Genomic DNA, 21,620 nt, shown 5'->3' on the forward strand with positions numbered 1-21,620 from the left:
TCTTAAAACAAGAACATAATATCCGAGTTGTAAGCATCCAAAAAAACTTAAATTAAGTATAAAAATTACTTTTTCTTTTACTCGTTAAGATTTTTTTTCTTATTTTAAGCAATTTATTTCCATTTATTAGTCATTATTGCTTAGAATTTAATAAACTCTAACCAATTATTGCTCAAAACAAGCATACAACAGGCTTTAAAACAAGGCAAATGTATTTGATACCAGTTCATTTAAAGGCTTAGAACTAGTCTGTTTTTCTTAGCTAGAATTCATTTCATTATTTAGGTGTAGTGAATGTATTGGAAAAATACACTTGACAAAATCTTCAAAACGTTTTTTTTTCATTAATATTTTAGCAGAAATGTCACAGAATTAAGCAAAATACAAGTAAAAATGTATTCACAGTCTAAATGTTAACACGACTCAGTCTGCAATGTGTGCTATTTTAAGAAAACAGCTGCTCAGAATTAGTTGTATTATCTAGTTAGGATGAAAAAAGTGAATTGTATTAAAACAAGTCAAATAATCTTAACAATATTCAGCCCTACTAAGAAAATACTTTGAAAAACAAGTGTAATATGACCAAAATGCTGAATTCAAGTTTATTACACTACACAGATTTTCCTTTTTTGGAGTGCACAGGTTCAAAGTTTGAAATTACAATTATTTTTACAGAAATTGATTGATTCCCCCCAAACATTTCCTGCTAAGCACCTTTTCACATTTTTTTTTTTTTTTGTCCATCTGTTTTACCAGTTCAAGGATAAAATATCTGCGTGAGATGGTGACATTCAAACAGCTCTACAACAAAAACAACGCGTTTATAGCTGACATGTCCAGGAGATCGTAAAATACAGCCGCAGGCCACCTTTGCGTTGGATCCGACACGTCCACCCCGACCTTTGTGTGATTATAGTAGACCACAGGCTCTGGTTTGGCTTTTGGGCCACTGAGTGTACCGGCTGAGGTGTTGGCAGTGCTAACCAAACCTTGAACAAAAATATTACTATTGTCTGATAGGTCAGTGATACGTCTACGTTTTCCCATGGGGTGGGGGATCATCCTCGGACTCGCTGTCAGAATCCGAGCCGCTTCCTACCCAGTCCTCCTCATCGGTCTCTCCCCCTCCACCCGAATCGCTATCGTCAGCATTTCTAAAGCCTGTTTCGCTGATAGATTTGCACTGAAAGCCATTATTCCGTATTAGCTATTAGCTATCCGTATTATCTAGGTAGGATGTTGGTTGCTAGGCAACGGTACCAGGAAGAATTTACAATGCAACTAATAGAGCTGTCAAAATGATGGTTGTGGGAGATCCAGGTAAAATTAACCATATTTATTTTTTAAGTTTTTATTTTATTGAAAGAAAAGAAAAAAACGACGTGAAAATGTAAGAAAAATAGAAACAGAAAAAGTCAGTTAACAAGAGCAAAATAAGAATAATTTTAAATAAAGTTCTTTCCCTTTAAAATCTCAGAACCCTCAAAATGAAGGCTTTGGGAGTTCTATTGTTAAGGTATTCCACTGACAGCAACAGAGCCACACAGCATTATGCTGCCACCACTATGCTTTTACAGTTGGTCCAGAGTTAGCAGCTTTTAAAGTAAGCTATTCTAACTTTATTTATATAAAGCCTTGCAGGGTTAAAGATCACCGAATGCCTCACATTCTCATTTTTTCAAAAGATGTGTTAACAAATGCAGATGTAAAAAAATTGAGTTTTTAAAGGAAGCTTCTGAATCTGTTTTTAGCTCAGTGTAGGAGGCAGGCCCTGATCACAGCCCCTCTGGGACCCACTCTGGATCTTTAGATGAAGCAATGCTCTGATAAAAACCTGAAGAGCTCTCCAAGTGAGAGAAATAATCCTGAAATTAAATTCTAAACACCCTGTAACTGATCTAAATAACCCAAGGAGGATCAACCAAAGCATGAATCATTCCCAGTTCAGGATAAGAGACTGGAGCAATGTTTGGCTTTATATCTGTAAGGATAAAAAAACTGGATCAAACCAGACTGGACTGGATTATCCAGAGTTAAACTTTAGCTTGTCAGGATTAAATGTCCCTGTTACGTGAGGTTTAGGCTTTGGGTATTTCTACTGTTGTTCTCAGCATCTTAACAGCTGCTTTCATCTGATGATTACTGTTTGCCTAATTTAATGTTACACCGATTACAAAATAAAAAATGTGGGATGGAGTCATGGTGGTGGCAGCGTCATGCTGAGGGACGGGTTTGGTTCCATGGTACTGATGGCTTATAGAAGTGGGAGGGAAACCTCTAAATTCTCCATTTTTACCTTGACTTCTTACTAAAGGGAAGGAAGTTGGACAGAGTTGGGTGATCCAACAACTCAAGGATCCCAAAAATGTTAATTGTTGTAATTTTCTTGGTCTAAAGTCCCAGAGATGCTGTTCAACTGAAAGGATCTGATTTAACATGCAAGGTCAGATACTTAAACCACATATATATTACGGGGGTGTATTTCAATAGCTGCTTAATAGAGATAGAATGACACATCAGTTGTAGGATGGTGGCTGATTGAATGAGCAGCAATCCTTGACATCATGTGGAGCGCATGCTTGGTTACTCACTTCATTTGCCTTGAATTGTTAATATTTAGTTTGATTTGGTTATATTTTTTGTTTAAATTATTACAGTTTAGATCATTTTGACCACGTAAATGGAGGATGAAAAAGCAAACTTGACTCTGAGAATCGGCACAAGAAATATTGACATCAAATATGGAAGAGGGGTTAGTCTGATGCCATAATAATTGGTATCAGGATCCACCTTTAAAAGCCTTTATTGGTGGATCTGTAAACATTACCTGATCCTTTAGTAGTTCAGGGTGGGTAAGCAGGTAAGTATCAAATAATACACAAGTTTTAAAACGACAATAAAGCCTGTATTTGAGAGTGATTGTTAGATTCATAGAACTCCTTTAACTGTTTGAGTCTCAAGCAGATCCTAATAGGAAGAATCCATCTGTCTGTCCTTAGAGTGGTGTGTTCTCCTCCACATGTCCTTGCACTTGTTTTAAAGCTATAGGGCTCATCTGTCTGCTTGTATTCCTTCCGATTTGACTGAGAGGAAACCTGCAGACTTTGTAAAAAGCTCCTTGCAAACAGCCTGAGAGGCTCACAGCGCAGCCGGTGAAGCCCTCCCTTCCATCTCTGCCGGCGGTGGACGGCTTGTTTCGTAGAGGACGGGCTGAGCCGACAGGCGTCACCGCTGCACAGTCGAATGGTGCAGGAAGCTTTGGTATTTCTGGCTGCAGGATTACGTTATGTCACGAGATGGATTGGTAATCCTGCCCCATGTGTGTGTGTGTGTGTGCGCGCGAGCGCTCTGATATGATCTCTAAGCACAGCAGCAATAAGCTCGGGTTAGTGCCGCCCACAGAGATGAAGGGAGCTCAATGTCAGGCCGATCGGATGCATTTCATTTTTTTAGTGTTTTTCATTCTTTTTTTCCAACTGCTTCCTGTTTCTCCCTGCAGCCACGTCCAACCCGTTCTCCCCGAAGCCGCCGCTCCTCAGCACCCTGCTGTACTCCCTGGTTCCCATCATAGGTCTGGCCGGCGTCGTCCTCTTCTCCTTCTGGATGTGGCGGCACCACAAACTGGCCTACCCTGCGGCGCTTGTCCCCACACATGTAAGTCATTTCCAGCTCCCCTGTCTGTCAGTCAGCTGGACAGCAGTGTCCTTTCTGTTTGTTTACCCATTTACTTTTATCTGTTAACTGCGAACACTGAGGAAATATAAACCCTCCCAGTTCCTCTCAGATTAGTTGCTTCCAGCATGAAGCTCCTGAAGACAGAAGAAAAGCTCAGCAGTTAAACCAGGGATTGTTTTTGTCTTTGAAATTCTCTTTATTGACATCCTTAAGGCCAATTTATGCTTCTTACACATAGCCTCTGCAACCGTCAAGGCTGTCTCTGTCAAAAAAAATCCTGACTACACGTCTGACGGTCGCAAACCCACGCAGACCTCAAGCGGAAGTGCGCAGACAAAAAGGCTGTCTGTGTGGTCGTCCTTCTCGATTCAAGGGGGCGCCATTTTTAAAAACCGAGGAGCAACTACAATGGAAAACTACGACGAAAGGTTAATCGAGGAGGTTCGGAAGTGCAACCACTTGTACGATGCCTCAGACAAATTATTTAAAGATGCCAAGGTCTCTGCCAACTTCTTGGAAGAGATTGTGAGATAAATAGGTGAAGTTCTCGCGAGTTCCTGAAAAGGCTCCCCTTTGCGCTTTGCCGTGAAACTGCTGCGCTTCCCTAGAATTTCCAGACCGACGGTGCAGAAGCATACCAGAAAAACTGGTTCAGGACCAGACCCAAACGGCATTTGATGTGTGCGGTTGCAGAAGTCTAATCTGCCCTTTATACTTCAATACTGGAACAAAATGAAACTTAAATAAGCCAATTTTCTTTTAAATAAGATAGTTTTTCTTCAACTGAGCAGGAAAGTGAAAAAATTTCCCAATGGAATAAGAAAATGTACATTTAAAATAAGAAAAACAACTGCTTTGCCTTCTTTTAAGTGCAGAAATACTTATTCAATTGGCTAATCATCTTATTTACCTGCTCAGGTTAAGAGCAAACACACTGAATGTTGGACATTTTTACTTCTCTTTAGATTGTTTTTGCAGCGTCCAGATCTATTTTTAGAAAGACAATGATCCACACACTCTCTCTTCCATTTCTTACAATTTCGGGTTTTACATTAACCTCCATACAAGATCAGAACACAAAAAGATCAATCTATTCATCCAGACTGACGTAACTGTGTATCATAGTTTTTTCTTTCCCTCCATTCTTCACCTTTAACCTCTGAACTCCTTGATTCCAGGTCAGATATGTCCCCGGCTTCAGTCGGAGTTGGTTTCAGTATTATTTGGGTTTATTTCTCACACTGAAACTAAAGAGACTGCAAGGTTTCCACAACCTGTAATTTATCTTGCTGCACTGCCACAGCTAAATAAAAGCAGCAAGACCTTCAAAAAGAGGAAAAGAAAAGAATAAAGTTATGTTAGAGTTTAAAATGAATTCAAATGTAATTAAAAGTTATAATTTGTTTTTATAACAGAACGGCTTCTGCCAATCTTGATGTGAAGCTGGCTAATTTATAAGGCTAACTATGCGCTGCGCTGCTTTGAGGACTTTTGAGTATTTTCAAGTATTTTTTTTTCTTTAAAAAAGTGACTAGTAAAAAATCTAGTGACTTTTCTCCGTGTTTTTAGTTTGTTTATCTACTTCACATTAAAGCAGCAATTATTCTATCATAACTGTCTCACAGGCAGTTGCTTCGTCCTGAAAGCTGCGCAGTCTGCTCTGCTTTCAGCTAATATATAAGGCATTTGCAAAGCTGCCATTGATTCCATCCTGGATTAAAAAGAGGATATAAATTAAGTGTAAATATAATTTTAACCCAGACTTTTTTTTTTCCTCTGAAACTCTTGAATTCAAATGATTACCCAAAGCTTTAAAGACTTATTCACTTTGTAACGCATGAGCAAAGTATTGTGGAGTTAAAAGTGAGGCCTTCGCTCAGGTCCTGTAGGATTGGGTCTAAATTCCTCTACATTAATGTAAAAGCGATTAACAGATAACAGCGACCTTGGATAGCTGCTGCTTGAAGTGCTTTTTCAAGCTTTTGCACCATGAGCTGCTTTTTATCATGATTGCGCGCTCACACGGGGGGGGGGGGGGGGGGACCTTTGTACCTTTATGCAAATAAGAAGGAATTCCTAGAAATATGTAAAAAAAAAAAAAGCTGTGAAATGGGAACCATGACTGAACTTCCTGGTATTTGCTTTTTCAGAAGGTTCCGTTTCTATTTATTCAAAAAGTTTTCTCTCAGAGCCAGGCATTCCCCCTCCGACTTTGAACTGAAGACAAACACCAGAGAAATACTGACAAATTCTTCATGCAGGTCGAGTTCAAATCAAAGTGTTGTCGCCTTCACCTGATGGAGCTCTTTCATTCCTCCACCTCATGGCTCCCTTTAATGTGAAAAAAATGTCATCGTCTGAACCTCTCTCTGCCTGTTTGAACCTTGGAAACGTTTCAGGCAAATAAACCGATCCTCCAAAAAACTCTGGATTTAATGCAGCTTGTTTTTGCAGCAGAGCTATATTCTCAGCAGCTCGGCAGCAGAGGGAAGAACGGCAGAGCTTTCTAGCGTATGGAAGAGGAGTCAGGGGCCTCTGCATTATTGATGAGGCTTTATATAGGCAAACAAAACTAAACACAGAGAGAAGCTCGCAGCTCTGCCTCCGAGGATGGAGGTGGTGGGTGGGAGTGTGGGGGAGGGAGGGAGCAAAGAGAGACGTGCCGTTCTCTCCACTTATTGTATTTGCAGAGTGCCAAAGCTTAGCGGGAGAGAGATAAAAAGACAGTTACACAATGCAATCTGGAAACAAAGCTGATGTGCATCGGAAAAAAACAACAAGTCTAAGAGGCTTATGGAGCATTTTTACCTGGAAACAGATAAAGAAAAAGGAAAAACACACACATGTATATATATATAAAACAGCGATATGCAGGAGATCCTGTGAGCAATGGGTGAATAAAATGAAATATATGAGCAAGTAGAGCGAATGAAGTCATGCTGGGCTTCTGTAATCGAGTTGAAGTGGATTATTGCATAAAGGAGTAGGTGTATGAGAGCAGAAGCCAAGGAAAAGGAGGTCACACACGCAGGAAAGTATTTAAAATCAGCTCATTGGGAATTCAAGCCGCTTCATTAAAAACTTTTCTCTCTTCATAGTATTTTTTTTTTTAGTTTTTTTTCTCAAAGCATTGATCTTCTCGTCAGGCTCTCTGCTTCTGTTCGGCAGGTGAAATCCAAACCGTTCATTTCCCAATCCTGGCGTCGCGTTACGGATCGTCTTGCCGCGAGTCAGTGAAACGTCAAAAAGCCAGCTTTTGTTTGTTGGAGCTTTGTTTAGTTTTTAATGCTTGGTCATGACTTGGCCTGCTCCATAATGCAGTCACCGGAGCATAATGCGCTGCACTTAGTCATGTATTTTTAATGTGACAGCAACAGATTGACCACATGTGTTGGATTTAAGGCATCCGGTGCTGATGGAAAGGCCCTCTTGGTATTAATTGAACAACATGGATGGAATGGTGCTTTTTTTTTTCCTCTTCGTAGATAGAAATCAGTCAAACATCAAGATGTGAATTATCTCCATCCTTTTAAGATTATTGTTTTTGTTTTGTTGGCAGGTTTTTCTCTGATCATTTTCTCTTGTGGGGGTCAATCTTAGAAAAACTTTGATTGGGTAACACATTAGTTAGCTTATTTTGTTTCCTTTGGAAACCGGTTAGTGTCCTATTTGTAAAATGTTTTATGTTGCATCTTTTCTGATGCTTTTCTTCCACCTGCAGTTTGATTAGATTAATGCTTTTTGGCTCTTTCATTTTTTTTCCCGTCTATATATTTTACCTTCCAGCCATGGCATAATGACACAATAGGCTCGTAAGCAACATTATATGAAGTACAGCACGTGATAAAGGTTCAGGATACGGCGACGGTTCCACAAGTCGGCCAAGAAGATACCATTATGCAATTCTCAGTAGTATATGATCACACATCAGGCACGGGAAAAATAGTGACTGCGCACCTTTAATGGAACCATTGGTTACAGCGCACCATCGCATATTACAGACATCGCAATTGCTTATCGAGTATTTTTAATCACTTATTTGTTCATAGAACTCACAGCTTACCTACATCAGCAGGAAGTAGGAGGTTTTATTCATCTTTAAAACATTTTGCTTGTTGTTGTTATTTCCTGCCATTTTAACATTGCTTTGGTGTGGAGTGCTTTCAGTATTATTCTAGGGGTGTAAATAATAATCGTTTTGTATCGATGCATCGATCCAACAGACGACGATCAGATGCATCGTTACGTCCACAAGAGTGTTGAATCATGTTTGTTTTTTCCCTCCGGTCTATTTTTATCCATTTGCTCCTGGGCGTCATTCTCCCTCCCGTGCTGCGGTGGCGCTAAACCTATTTTGCCCTCCTACCTCACTTCTGGTTATACTCTTACAGCAGTGTGTTGCAGTGAGCTTGATGCAGACATTTTTGATTTATGCTCAATATTGAAGCGTGGTATGTGCTACACGCTGTGGGTCTAGATACGGCCGAGGCGGTGAGGAAGTGGGGGCGAGTTTAGTCCGACAACGGAGGGACATGAGGGCCAAAAAGAGCGGAAAACCAGGTGGAAAAAGGGTCCCAGCGTTCTCGCGCAGCTCGCTATTCTAGCGCGTCAAACTTCACAAGTTGTTTCCCGCAATTTCAGTCATAAGAACAAAACAAGCCGGCCTCCTGTCTGCTGCGCTGTCTGCGGTCAGCTACAATATGGGAGAGGAGCAGCGGAGCGTCTGTGGAGGGGGCGGGACGTCTGGAGCCGAGGTATTGCACTGATTTTGTGCAGTATTTTTTGATGCAAGGCCTTTCAATCTATAACGCAGAGTGCAACTTTTCTACTTCTGTTATTTGCTGTTGTTTCTCAAAAAAAATGCATAACAATATTACAGCTTTCACTGATTTATTTCAAATTTGAAACATTGTCTAGCCTTTAAAGTGTAAAAAAAAAAAGTTACCAATGAATCGAATCGTATTGTGGTGTATTCTCGAGTATCGAAAAAAAATCGAATCGTTGGGTCAGGAAATCAATACTGAATCAAATCGCCATGATGCGTGTGATTTACACCCCTAATGGTGACAGCACACCATCGCATGTTACAGACATCGCAAGTGCTTATCGAGTATTTTTAATCTCTTATTTGATCATAGAACTCCCAGCTTACCTGCATCAGCAGGAAGTAGGAGGTTTTATTCATCTTTAAGACATTTTTTTTGTTATTTCCTGCCATTTTAACATTGCTTTGGTGTGGAGTGCTTTCAGTAATATTCTAGGGGTGTAAATAATAATCGTTTTGTATCGATGCATCGATCCAACAGCCGACGATCCGATGCATCGTTACGTCCACAAGAGTGTTGAATCATGTTTGTTTTTTTCCTCCGGTCTATTTTTATCCATTTGCTCCTGGGCGTCATTCTCACTCCCGTGCTGCGGTGGCGCTAAACCTATTTTGCCCTCCTACCTCACTTCCTGGTTATTCTCTTACAGCATTTTGTTGCAGTGAGCTTGATGCAGACATTTTTGATTTATGCTCAATATTGAAGCGTGGTCTGAGCTACACGCTGTGGGTCTAGATACGGCCGAGGCGGTGAGGAAGTGGGGGCGAGTTTAGTCCGACGACGGAGGGACATGAGGGCCAAAAGAGCGGAGATCCATGTGGAAAAAGGGTCCCGGCGTTCTCGCGCAGCTCTCTCGTCTAGCGGGTCAAACTTCACGAGTTGTTTTCCGCAATTTCGATCATAAAAACAAAACAAGCCGGCCTCCTGTCTGCGGCGCTGTTTGCGGTCAGCTACAATGTGGGAGAGGTGCAGCGGAGCGTCTGTGGAGGGGGCGGGACGTCTGGAGCAGAGGTATTGCATCGCACTCATTGCACTGATTATGTGCAGTATTGTTTGATGCAAAGCCTTTCAGAATCTATAACGCAGGGGAATTAGTATTTTTCAGTGAATGAGGTTTTAATAGGAATAGGTGGAGTGCAACTTTTCTACTTCTGTTATTTGCTGTTGTTTCTCAAAAAAAAAATGCATAACGATATTTACAGCTTTCATTGATTGATTTAAAATTTGAAACATTGTCTAGCCTGTAAGGTGTAAAAATAAAAATAAAAAAGGAACCAATTAATCGAATCTTATCGAAAATAATCGAATGGTTGGGTCAGGAAATCGATACTGAATCGAATCGCCATGATGGATGTGATTTACACACCTAATGGTGACAGCACACCATCGCAAGTGCTTATCGAGTATTTTTAATCTCTTATTTGATCATAGAACTCCCAGCTTACCTGCATCAGCAGGAAGTAGGTTTTATTCATCTTTAAGACATTTTGTTGTTATTTCCTGCCATTTTAACATTGCTTTGGTGTGGAGTGCTTTCAGTAATATTCTCAATTAACTCCTCCTTTTTGTTGTTATGCAGAAACGCATTGTTTGCATACCCTTCAAAATCCTCTCCTTCATGAATACGTGCAGCATAAAGACCCCTTCTGATTGGACTGTTATATGTATTTTCTTCATTTCCTGCATGCTGTTAGAGTTTACTATCATAGCTCTGCCTTCCTGTTTGGCTGTAGAGGAAGAGCAACAGAGAGAAAACTGCTGCATCTTCTCTTATATCTTTGAAATTTGCATGGGGCCGGGCTGGAGGTGGATTTAATAAAGCGGAAGGCTGATTTATCACAGTGCACAGGGGGAAAAAAAGAGAGGCATGTTGGCTTTTCTTCAGCACACATTTAATTTATAGACTCTGCAGGCCTCAACAGGAGCAGATCCAGGCAGAAATTCAGAGAAAGACACACAGTAATGAACCTGGGGTGTCGTCATGATTTCACTCCATCACGAGGCGCGTTTTTGTCACCAAAGTTTCATTATTCACGCCTCGGTGCCAAAGCGGAGGCAAACTGGAATTGATTGTCTGAGCAGACAGAGCTGCATAGACTTTTAGTCCTCAAACACTAGTCTGATCTCAGGCTCCCCATGTCTAAACAATCCTTCCTGGCTGCGGTCCTTTTTCTTTCTGTAACTAGTTGGATCGGATTTGGCTGCTTGGAGCCAGAAAACTGTCAGTCATTATATGAGTTGTTGTTTTGGGTTCATTGGTTTCATACCTCAGTTACTCATATCTCTGAAGACTCTCTATTGCCTTAAAGTGTCTTAAAGTCTTCAGCTTGTGTCATCTTATAGTCTACAGATATACAGGTATTCGGGCTGCATAAGCTTTTATAATGACAAATGTTATTCTATGTGTTTAGTGACTTAAAGGTGAAGAATCTCCCTCCCTGTGCTTTCCAAAATACCGCTAACTCTCTCTGATTAGAAAGGTAACATCTGGACTTTGACTAGGCCACATCCACTGCACACATATCCTAATTGTTTCCCATTTATATTCCACTTGGTCAGCCAACCCAGGAAGATAAAAGTCAGGTTCCATTTTTTTTCCCCCTCCAAAAAAACAATGCAGGTTGTTTATATGCACACATAGATAATCTGCTCTGGAGCCCAAACCGCCTCCTTAAACAGGCTGCATCACGCAGCAAGCATCATAAGCGGTTCTGCTAACGTCATACTCCTTCAGCACAGACTGTAAAGCTGTTTTCTTCAGAGAAAGTGAACTTTATTTCCATAATGTTGGACTGACTGCTGAATCTACAGGGTAACCTATCAATAAATGAGCCCTATGATTGTGGTGATGCTGAAACCCTCTTCCAGTAATATGTAAAGTGCTTGCAGGGCGGCAGGTAGAGACAAGAGTAGCGCAGCCTGAATCTACCCCCACCCCCCCTCTTAAAACTATGAACCCTGTCATAATTCTATCCTGAGGATCCAACTCTTGCAGCTAGCTTCGGATTCACCTACAGACAGCATGCTGTCTCCTAAACTTTGCTAGCTGAAGTGATATTTAGGACCAGTCCAGTGGGTAGCGTTTAGATGCTGCACGTCTTCCAGTTCTAGACTGACGCAACAGCCCGGCGCCTCCGCACCTGCGGCATCAGGGTGGAGCTGAGCGGCTGTGGATACAAAGTTCTTGCTGTAGAACCTAAAAGATCACATGTACGGAAAGCCAAAGGTGCCATAAATAGAATAAGTTTAAAAAGTGACATTTTCAGTGTAATTAGAGATGAATGCATCACATTTGTAAAATAATCCTAATATTATTTATTTATTGAATTGTTATTTTTACTTTGTACTCATGATGAAAGCGTCACAAATTAGTTTTAATTCACTTTAAGAATGGAAATCTATTCATGCCATGTGAACGTCAGCATAATTTGGATTTGTTAGATGATCTGCTACTGACTTTCAGTTTGTGCTTTAGCACAAAAAGGTTATTTAAAAACATACAGTTTTAGTAATAATTTGACCAAATAGTTCATTGAAATGTTTATTAAATGACTACATTGATTAATTAATCAAGGCTTTGCTTTAAATGTACATTTCCAAAGTGAATTCAGTCAGAATATGAAGCTTTTGTTGTAATAAACCAATCCTTGCTATTATGTCGTGGGTCAATGCAAGCCTGCTTCGAATGGAGAGGTTTTAGGTTACAGGGTTTCCGCGGGTCATTAAACGTCATTAAATTAAAATTTTTTCAAATTAAGGCCTTAATTGGTATTAAAAGTAATTAAATGTGAATATCGTGGCATTAAAAATGCTTTATTTAAAAAAAAAAAAAAATTTATTAAAACAATTTTGTCAGATATATCAGATATAACTGGTTCTGCGTGTTTGTGCGGAACTACCTCCGGTGGATCGTAAAGCTATATGTTCGGAAAAGAAGCTCGAGGTAGAAAGAAAATGGAGAATAGGGAAAATGCGAATTTCAACAAAAGTGGGTGGAAAACAAGGAATTAGGGACATTGCTGCAGCCTGTCAACGGAAATGATGATGAAGGATTTTGCCGTGTTTATATATATATATATATATATATATATATATATATATATATATAATATTAGAGCCATGGCTACCTGGTGATGGCATTAAAATTATTTCTAAGAGCATTAAAAAGAATTAAATTAGTCATACCTGTATAAAACCTGAGTTAGTACCAAAGTCAGAGGTACTTGGTTTGTGGAAAATACTCGCATGTTTTCTGAAATCATCAAAATGGCAAAGTATTGTTTTTGTTTTGTTTTTTAAATCTCTTTTTATCAAACACAAAACAAACATTAGTTACATTCTTGGCTCAAGATAAGTTTTTTTTTTAAACATTACAAATTACACCCCCCTCCCCTGACCCCTCAGAACTACTGTGCATCTACCCACAAGATCAAAAAGTAATAAAACATTAGTGAGTCATTTATATACACATATACACTATATTGCCAAAAGTATTTGCTCACCTGCCTTGACTCACATATGAGCTTAAGTGACATCCCGTTCCTAATCCATAGGGTTCAATATGACGTCGGTCCACCCTTTGCAGCTAGAACAGCTTCAACTCTTCTGGGAAGGCTGTCCACAAGGTTTAGGAGTGTGTTTATGGGAATTTTTGACCATTCTTCCAGAAGCGCATTTGTGAGGTCGCACACTGATGTTGGACGAGAAGGCCTGGCTCTCAGTCTCCGCTCTAATTCATCCCAAAGGTGTTCTATCGGGTCGAGGTCAGGACTCTGTGCAGGCCAGTCAAGTTCATCCACACCAGACTCTGTCATCCATGTCTTTATGGACCTTGCTTTGTGCACTGGTGCACAGTCATGTTGGAAGAGGAAGGGGCCAGCTCCAAACTGTTCCCACAAAGTTGGGAGCATGGAATTGTCCAAAATGTCTTGGTATGCTGAAGCATTCAGAGTTCCTTTCACTGGAACTAAGGGGCCAAGCCCAGCTCCTGAAAAACAACCCCACACCATAATCCCCCCTCCACCAAACTTTACACTTGGCACAATGCAGTCAGACAAGTACCGTTCTCCTGGCAACCGCCAAACCCAGACCCGTCCATCAGATTGCCAGATGGAGAAGCGCGATTCGTCACTCCAGAGAACGCGTCTCCACTGCTCTAGAGTCCAGTGGCGGCGTGCTTTACACCACCGCATCCGACGCTTTGCATTGCACTTGGTGATGTATGGCTTGGATGCAGCTGCTCGACCATGGAAACCCATTCCATGAAGCTCTCTGCGCACTGTTCTTGAGCTAATCTGAAGGCCACATGAAGTTTGGAGGTCTGTAGTGATTGACTCTGCAGAAAGTTGGCGACCTCTTCGCACTATGCGCGTCAGCATCCGCTGACCCCGCTCCGTCAGTTTACGTGGCCTACCACTTCGTGGCTGAGTTGCTGTCGTTCCCAAACACTTCCATTTTCTTATAATACAGCTGACAGTTGACTGTGGAATATTTAGGAGCGAGGAAATTTCACGACTGGATTTGTTGCACAGGTGGCATCCTATCACAGTTCCACGCTGGAATTCACTGAGCTCCTGAGAGCGACCCATTCTTTCACAAATGTTTGTAAAAACAGTCTGCATGCCTAGGTGCTTGAATTTATACACCTGTGGCCATGGAAGTGATTGGAACACCTGATTCCAATAATTTGGATGGGTGAGCAAATACTTTTGGCAATATAGTGTACTTCTTAGACCAAAAAACAAAGAGGAAAAAAAAAAAAAAATGCAGTCTTCACTACAAATACAAAATACAACCACTAAAGAATATCATAAACACAGAAAGAAAAATTAACAATGTATATGCATACTAGGGATGGAACAGTTTATGAAAACCGTCCAAACTGTTCGGTTCGACTGTCTCGGTTCGGTTCGCGTGTGTTGCGTTCGGTTCATGCGCTGCTCCTTTTTCTCATAGGCGAAGCGTTTACACTCCAGAGCAGAAGGTGGCGGTACTGCGACCAAAGCCAACCACCAGTAAACAAGAAGAAGAAGCGAAGCAGCGTAGCCGGGTGTAGCAGAAAAAATCAGTTGTTGTGGAGAATTGTGTGGGTATGGCGAGTGGGAAAGAACAGGAGTTGGAAGACGCGCCAGCAGCACTTTATAGGTCTGCTGTATGGGACCACTTTGCATTTAGAGTGACCTACGATGACGGCGGAAAGAAAGTTGTGGATAAAAGTGCAACAGTGTGCAAGCATTGTGCGACACGTTTTGTTTATGCTAACAGCAACATGACCAACATGTCAGGCTAACAATCAACATATACCGAACCGAACCGAAAACCGTGACCACGAAACCGTGAACTGAACCGAACCGAACCGTGGATTTTGTGAACCGTTCCACCCCTAATGCATACATGTAGGTCTTGGCCATCAGATTCCGATGCATTACTCTTAGGGATTCTCAGGAAGTGTCTTCAGCTTTTCAAAATATTATATTAATGGATTCCAAACACCATAAAACCGATCACTGGACCCTCTTAGTGTATATTTAATCTTCACTTCACTTTCACTTTATTTTTTAGCAAATAATCCAACATAAAACAAAAATATCAAAGCAGAACAAAGCCACAAATTTACCAAAAAAAGGAATAGCCTGAAGCAAAGCCTATTATTGCCTACCCTGTTTTATACTTACAACCTTTACAACCTACCAGGTTTTCTTTTCTAATTTGAGGTACAACATTAGATCAGACATCCATTCAGATCATTTTGGTGTGTAGAAGGATTTCCAGTGTAAAACAATTAATCTTCTAGCTATCAAAGTTGAAAAGTCTATTATATCTTTGAACCTAGAGATACCCATACCATCAAGTGGTATTGTTCCAAAAATAGAGGTATACATTTTAGGCTGACATTCTTTTCCTATGATTTCAGATATCGTTTTATACACTCCAAAGGATTGCCATGACAAAAACATATATGTTAAAGTTCTAAGGGCATTATGACATCTACTACAATTTTCATCCACATTCTCAAATATCTCTGCCAGTCTAGCTTTAGAATAAGGAATCCTGTGTAAGGTTTTAAACCGGATTAAGGCTAAACGTGCCCAGGATGTAGTCCCATTCACCGTACGCACAGCCTCTTCCCATATGCCATCTGGAACTGCCTCTCCCATTTTATTATACCACTTAATTTTCACTAGATTTCTCTAGAAATGAGGCCCAAACTGTTGCATTTCCAAAAAAATAACTGTATAAAATCTCTGCTTTGATTGTGGTGAGTCACGCCGTAATGCTGCTGGAATCATATTTACAGCTTAAGGATTAGAAGTATTTACATTTTTAGATTTTTTTTTTTTTACATTATCTCATCAACTGTGACCAATTCATTTGTATGCTCTAATGAAACGCATCCTTGGATGACCCTTGGGGATGTTTTGGGATAATGTCCACTGTTAGCTCTCTGTTTCACATGGCTTTAAGTCCTTTGGTCTCATCTGACCTGTTTAGACGTCATGTTTACTCATAGAAAACCTCTACCTCTGTTGTGAGAATAAACTACCCAGTCACCCAACACACTTTTCAGGTTTTCTACGGTAAATTTAAGATATTTTTTGTGTGGCTCTAATGTGAAAAAAGGTTTTTCCAGAGTGTCTCCATTTTTTTTCTTGTTTCCATCCGACAAGCTGATGTGTGCATGTTTAACATTAATGGTGCTCTGAAGTGCTTTTTTTTTTTCCTTCCATCATCTGTGAAACATTCATGCTCGTTGGGTTTCCATCAATCATTGAGGCTGGTTTTCAGTTGCTAAATCTGCTGCTAAAATATGACCAGATCCACAAGGCGTGTTCCCAGTCAAACCTTTGGAGCCCTGGATTGAGAAGAGGGAGCAGCTCAGCCTTCGGTTTAACCTGCTTCACTAACAGACAGAACGCAGCAGTAATCTCTCTTCTTTGCTTTCCTATGCTCCTTTTCCAACAAGCACGCCTTTCATATTATGGTGGAGGTAAGAGCAGTTTAATTGACGTTCTTTCGGGTTAAGGTTCCAACCTCTCCACCTCAGTTCTGCACCACCGTTTTGTTTGCTTTTGTCCAGCACCGCCTTGCTTACTCCAGCTCACAACACCCCCCACCCCACCCTCCCTCCCCTGCCTGGATTAATTGCATGAATGGATGTCTTTTGTTTGCTTTTGTGCATGCAGGAAAGTAGCCAACACTTTGAATGCAGCCCCAAGTTTTTACTTTTACAAACGTCCACTTGTGATGTTGATGTTTGTCATGTGGCCCACTTTTAAGGAGTTTTAGCTTATTCTACAGAAATAAGCACATCTTAGAGGACAGATTAGGTTTGTATAAACTAATTGATCTCTGGGCTGGTTTAATAGGTATAAGAAAATTTTTTTGGGGTTTAAAATTGTCATAATCCATGGATTAATGTTCAGGTCAGCTCCTTTTCTTTGGAATATAACATCCACCAGATATTTCTGAAACCAAGCTGGGTGTTTTGATTTATTTTTGCATCAACGTCTGCATTAAAACCCAAAGTGGGCGACTCCTACGGAGCCTGAAGGAGTCGTTTTCATGTGACAGACGGGGGCTGTAACCCGACTCGGCCATAAGAGACGATTATCGGTTTGGGAGAACGGTGTGAAGCAGCAGTTTCTGTTTTCCTGTTTCCTGTGGTCTGCTGACTGCGTGTAATCTGCGCCCTTCGACGGCCTTGGCGCCCTGCGATCGGACACAGATCCGGTGGCTCCCTTGCCGGGCCGAGCCTGAAACCCCAAAGACGGATCGTGATTTCTAGAGGCGAGGAACTCTGGATCAGGAGCAGAAAACCAGAAGCTGAGCTGCTCACACTCAGGCTGCCGCACTGGAATTCACCATTAGGCTTAATGATGCAATTTTAGCACCTTCATGGATCATTACCGTTTCTCACATCGCATTGGTTGCACTCCATTAATAGGAATTTCTCCTGGTGGTTCTCTGGCGTACTGACGAATGATTACAATCCAGCCAGGATGCTTGGAGGCAATGGCTGTCCTTCTTGTTATGTTTTTGGAAACTCAAGTAGCACTTCAGCTGCAGCTTACATTCCTCAGTTCTTGGATGATCGAGCAAATAAAACAGCCTGGAATGTGTGAGGAAAGATGGTTTTAAAAGTGGCTCTAAGGGGGTCCATGAATACCAAGAATCCCACCATCTTCAGTGACAGGAGCTGTGCCCTTCTAGTTCATCTAGTTTTATCATTTAGGTCCAAACTGGACCTAGAAACCTGTCAGGTCTCTGCGTCATCTTTGTCTTTTGATTATAAAATCTGGAATAGAAGTATTTTCAAATGGCACAAATTAAAATGATCTAAAACTGAATTTGTCCATAAAAAGCCGATTGTAAAACGATGGGACTCCAAACCAGATAATTAATTTCAAAGGTTTCGTCCATTGTAGACGTCTTAAAATTTTACGGTCTGATTCTTTCTCTTCCTCGTGATGATCACACATTAACTCAACTCCTTTAAGTAGATCCATTTATTTGGGAGAGTAGGAACGTTATCGGTCAGAAAAATCAAAACACCTATATAAAATACTTAAACAGCTACAGTGTTGAGCTGTTTAATTAGTTTAGATTTTGTAAATATTCCCTGCTGCAAAGAGGTTTAATTGAAGGCTTAGACACGGTGGGGAAGAATTATTCCTAACCTTCCAGATATCCTCTATTTTCCCCCTCATTTAACTATTATAAATTAAGATCATCAAACAGACTGAATTCTTAAATCTGTTGTTATTAAGGGATGGAAAAATGGGAAATCGACTTACTCCCTAAACCTAATAACTAGTTATACCACCTTTAAGGTGAAGCTTTGCCAACCTTAATTGCATTTGTTGTCAGACTTTGATTTTTTTTTTTTTATACATATATTCCCCCCTGCAATTTTTTCCACTAATTAAAATGTCTTTAAATCCACATTAACATGAATTCAACACACTGTAGTAAACAGATAAATGGAGGCAGAAGATGTCTTTCAGTCATCAATGCACACATTCAGCGACACACAGGAGCTCTTTCAAGGCACCGTTTCATTCACAGCACCTGTCCCATCAACCAGGAATCAGAATCAGAAATACTTTAATAATCCCAGGGAGAAATTACTTTTGTTACATTACTTCATATAGTGACTATAAGATCAGTTTAGGGGTCCTTCGCTTGGCAAATGTTGAAGACTCCTGGACTAGGCCGTTGAAGTCTTTGTGTGATTTAATGATCGACTTGCTGATCTGCTTTGCATCACGTCCTGATATATAAACCATTTATTCTTAAGTTAAAGCACCTGGTGGAAGAATATTCTCCTTCAGGATTTCCATGCATAGAGCAGAAGTCTTGCTTCCCTCAATTTAGCTTGTCTTGAAGGTTGAGATGCAGGAAAATCAGCCCCAGACCATCACATTACCAACCCCATGTGAAGTAAGTAGGACAAATCTCATCAATCCACAAAGTATTCTCACATAAGTCTTACGAATATACAAGATGTTCTTATTTTTGGCAAAGCAGAATTGACCTTACCTGAGGCAGTCAGGTCTACAGTGCTTTAGATGCTCTGGTTTGACCTCTTGGAGAAGTCATGGAAGCGCTGTTGGAGTCATTTTGATAGGCTGGTCTCCTAAGAACATTTATCACTGTTCCTTCTTTTCTGATTTTGTGGATAATGTCTCGTAACTGAGGCTTGTCTCGTAACTGGAGCCTCAAAGTTAAGAAAATGGCTTTATATCTTTGTTTTTCAACTGGTCTTAAATTATTTTTATGGATCTTTTTTCTGCTGCTGGTTTGGCAGCAATCACGCTCTCTGATACTAATGAAGAAGTCACCTTTCTATAAAATAAAGTTAATCACCGTTTTTATTTTGTTCATGTAGGTCAAAGTTGGTTTGGATGAATTTTCCTTAAATAAAAAACATTGTTCTAGCTTCATAAAGAGGGGATTTATTTAGCAAAAGAGCATTTTTATTTCTCTTTCTAACTTAACATAGAGGAATTTAATGAGAATGAAACATTAATCTGCCTATTTTTGTCTCCTTCAATCAACCTAAGACCTAAAATCTATAGCTACATATAAAGCCAAAAGACCCTTTTTAATAGAAAGTATAATATTTAATATCAGGATGAAGGTTATGATGATAAGGCATGATTTTTTTCTTCATTGAAAGAGGTTTATGGCTATATTTATTTAAGTATGGCGTGATTTTCTGATCTAATGCGTCTGTATAATGATGAGCTGCCGGACAGCAGTTCCATCTGAATGAAGACATGACGTCAGGCCGGTTAGAGCAGGAAAACTCCACGTATCTGATTTTAAATACTTCAGAATAAGGAAACTCTACTGGAAACAGATGCAGAGAGATACTGTGTTCTTATTCCGGTAAATAAATCATGTCTGTAAAGATGATGTTTGTGGTTTTTGATTGCGGCACCATGGAGGTCGCTGTGAAACCCAACCTGCTCGACCCAGCGGGTCATTTTCACCCTGATTTGGCCTCTGTTTGGTGTGAAAGCGGCATGCAGACAGCAGGTCTGCCTCACAGCTTTCTGAGAGCTTAAATAAACATTGAAATCCTTTGCTCACCCTCACACTCACCAGGGCAGAGCTTGCAGTCCCTCCCCACTGCATCTTTTCTATAAAAATACACATAAGAGGACATTTTTATTCTTTACCTTTTGATTATTTTCTTCCTGCTTTCACTGAAGTAACGTCTCAATCCTTTTTTTTACTCGCTCTGCTTTACTTTGTTCAAAGGCCAAAACTCTTGCAAACGGTAGAATTTCTTCTTGATAAAAAGCAGTGATAAACACTCCTGCCACTGAGCTTGTTTCAGTGATCCTGTCAGGACATGCCGTATAAACTCTGATGTCTTTCCTTTACTATGTGCGCAGTTTGGCTCTTGGTGAGCAGGCACGCCGAGGTTCGGTGCCAAACTTCACCGGTGAATAAATCACAGGTCGTACATGTCGCCTGAAAATCCTCCCTTTATTTCTCTGACAGCCAAAGTTGCCGCATTGGGGGGAGTTTTTGCCATCCATTAAATCACCTTGGTTTGATTCTGAAACTGAAAGGTTTTTGTTTCTTTATGAGAGGTTTGAAAAACTGACTCTGCCTGCCAAGCGTGCTCTCCTGATATATCATCCCTGTCTCTCAGTAGATCCCGTCGAGGCCTGAGGGACTTAAAAGTTGCTCCAGTTCAAGTGAAAACACGAATGTCTTTAGAGGCCAGAAGCTCTTTTTTTTTTCTTACAGAGGCGAGGAGTTCAAGCTGAGATTTTACAGCAGTGTATCTGGTTGCATCAAAGGCCATCAGTCATGTGCTCGTCTTTCTCCTCCACCTTTTATCCCTTCGGAAATGTGACTCCAGCACTGCATGCTTCTTTTTAACCTCCCCTCTCCTCACTGTTCCGGCGTCCGCCGTCGTCCTCTGTGAAGTCACATGTGAAAGTGATCAGCCTAATCCCGATCACCAGCTGTGTTTAACCTACTTTGGATCGGGAACACTCGGCTCCCCTTGCCTTGGCTTTTGTTTGAACGGTATTAGCATGAACACAGGACGCATGCGGGAAGTCCGACCCACCCGAGTCAGAAACAATGGCTCCTGTGTTGATGTTTTGTCCTTATTTAGAGTGACATGCAAACTTTAAACCAGTCTGGTATGTGCTATTATGTCTCTTTAACATGAAGCATCAAATCTTAATCTACTTGTTGTCACTGTGCCTGCTGCTCAGTTCAGGTGATTAGAAATATAAACATGATACATTTATATAAACCTTAATAACATAAATCCTTCAATATACCCTTTAAAAACACTATACCAACACCTGTTTTAAATCTATTAACAATAGTAGTGCTGGGATCAGTCCTGTCAGGGTCTGATTTTTCAAAACTATCCTTTACGCACCCGTAGAGTTCGGAACCAAGACCCAATCCATTACCGCCAATTATCCCCATTTAAAACATGGTACATTCACACTGCAGCCTGAAGTGACACAAATCCGATTTTTTTTGCCCATATGCGACCTGGATCTGATCTTTTCATGACAGTCTGAACAACGTGGCTATGTGGTCCCAAATCCGATACAAATCTGATCTTTTTAAATGCTA

The 21,620-nt window shown here is 40.6% G+C and overlaps 1 protein-coding gene across 2 annotated transcripts in view; it reads left to right on the plus strand.

Moving 5' to 3' along the window:
* Positions 1–21,620, plus strand: part of LOC119794423 (activin receptor type-2A-like) — a 76,389-nt gene that overhangs the window by 32,163 nt on the left and 22,606 nt on the right. Inside the window, exons 4-5 of one of the 2 annotated variants that reach the window (XM_038301977.1) lie at positions 3,500–3,654; positions 16,465–16,488. In XM_038301977.1, coding sequence (XP_038157905.1) covers positions 3,500–3,654; positions 16,465–16,488 — 179 coding nt within the window. The remainder of the gene's footprint in view (positions 1–3,499; positions 3,655–16,464; positions 16,489–21,620) is intronic. The other variant, XM_038301978.1, reaches the window with a different exon arrangement.

The sequence above is a fragment of the Cyprinodon tularosa genome, unplaced genomic scaffold (assembly GCF_016077235.1).
Source record: "Cyprinodon tularosa strain WSP-4 unplaced genomic scaffold, ASM1607723v1 ctg48, whole genome shotgun sequence".
Lineage (NCBI taxonomy): Eukaryota > Metazoa > Chordata > Actinopteri > Cyprinodontiformes > Cyprinodontidae > Cyprinodon > Cyprinodon tularosa.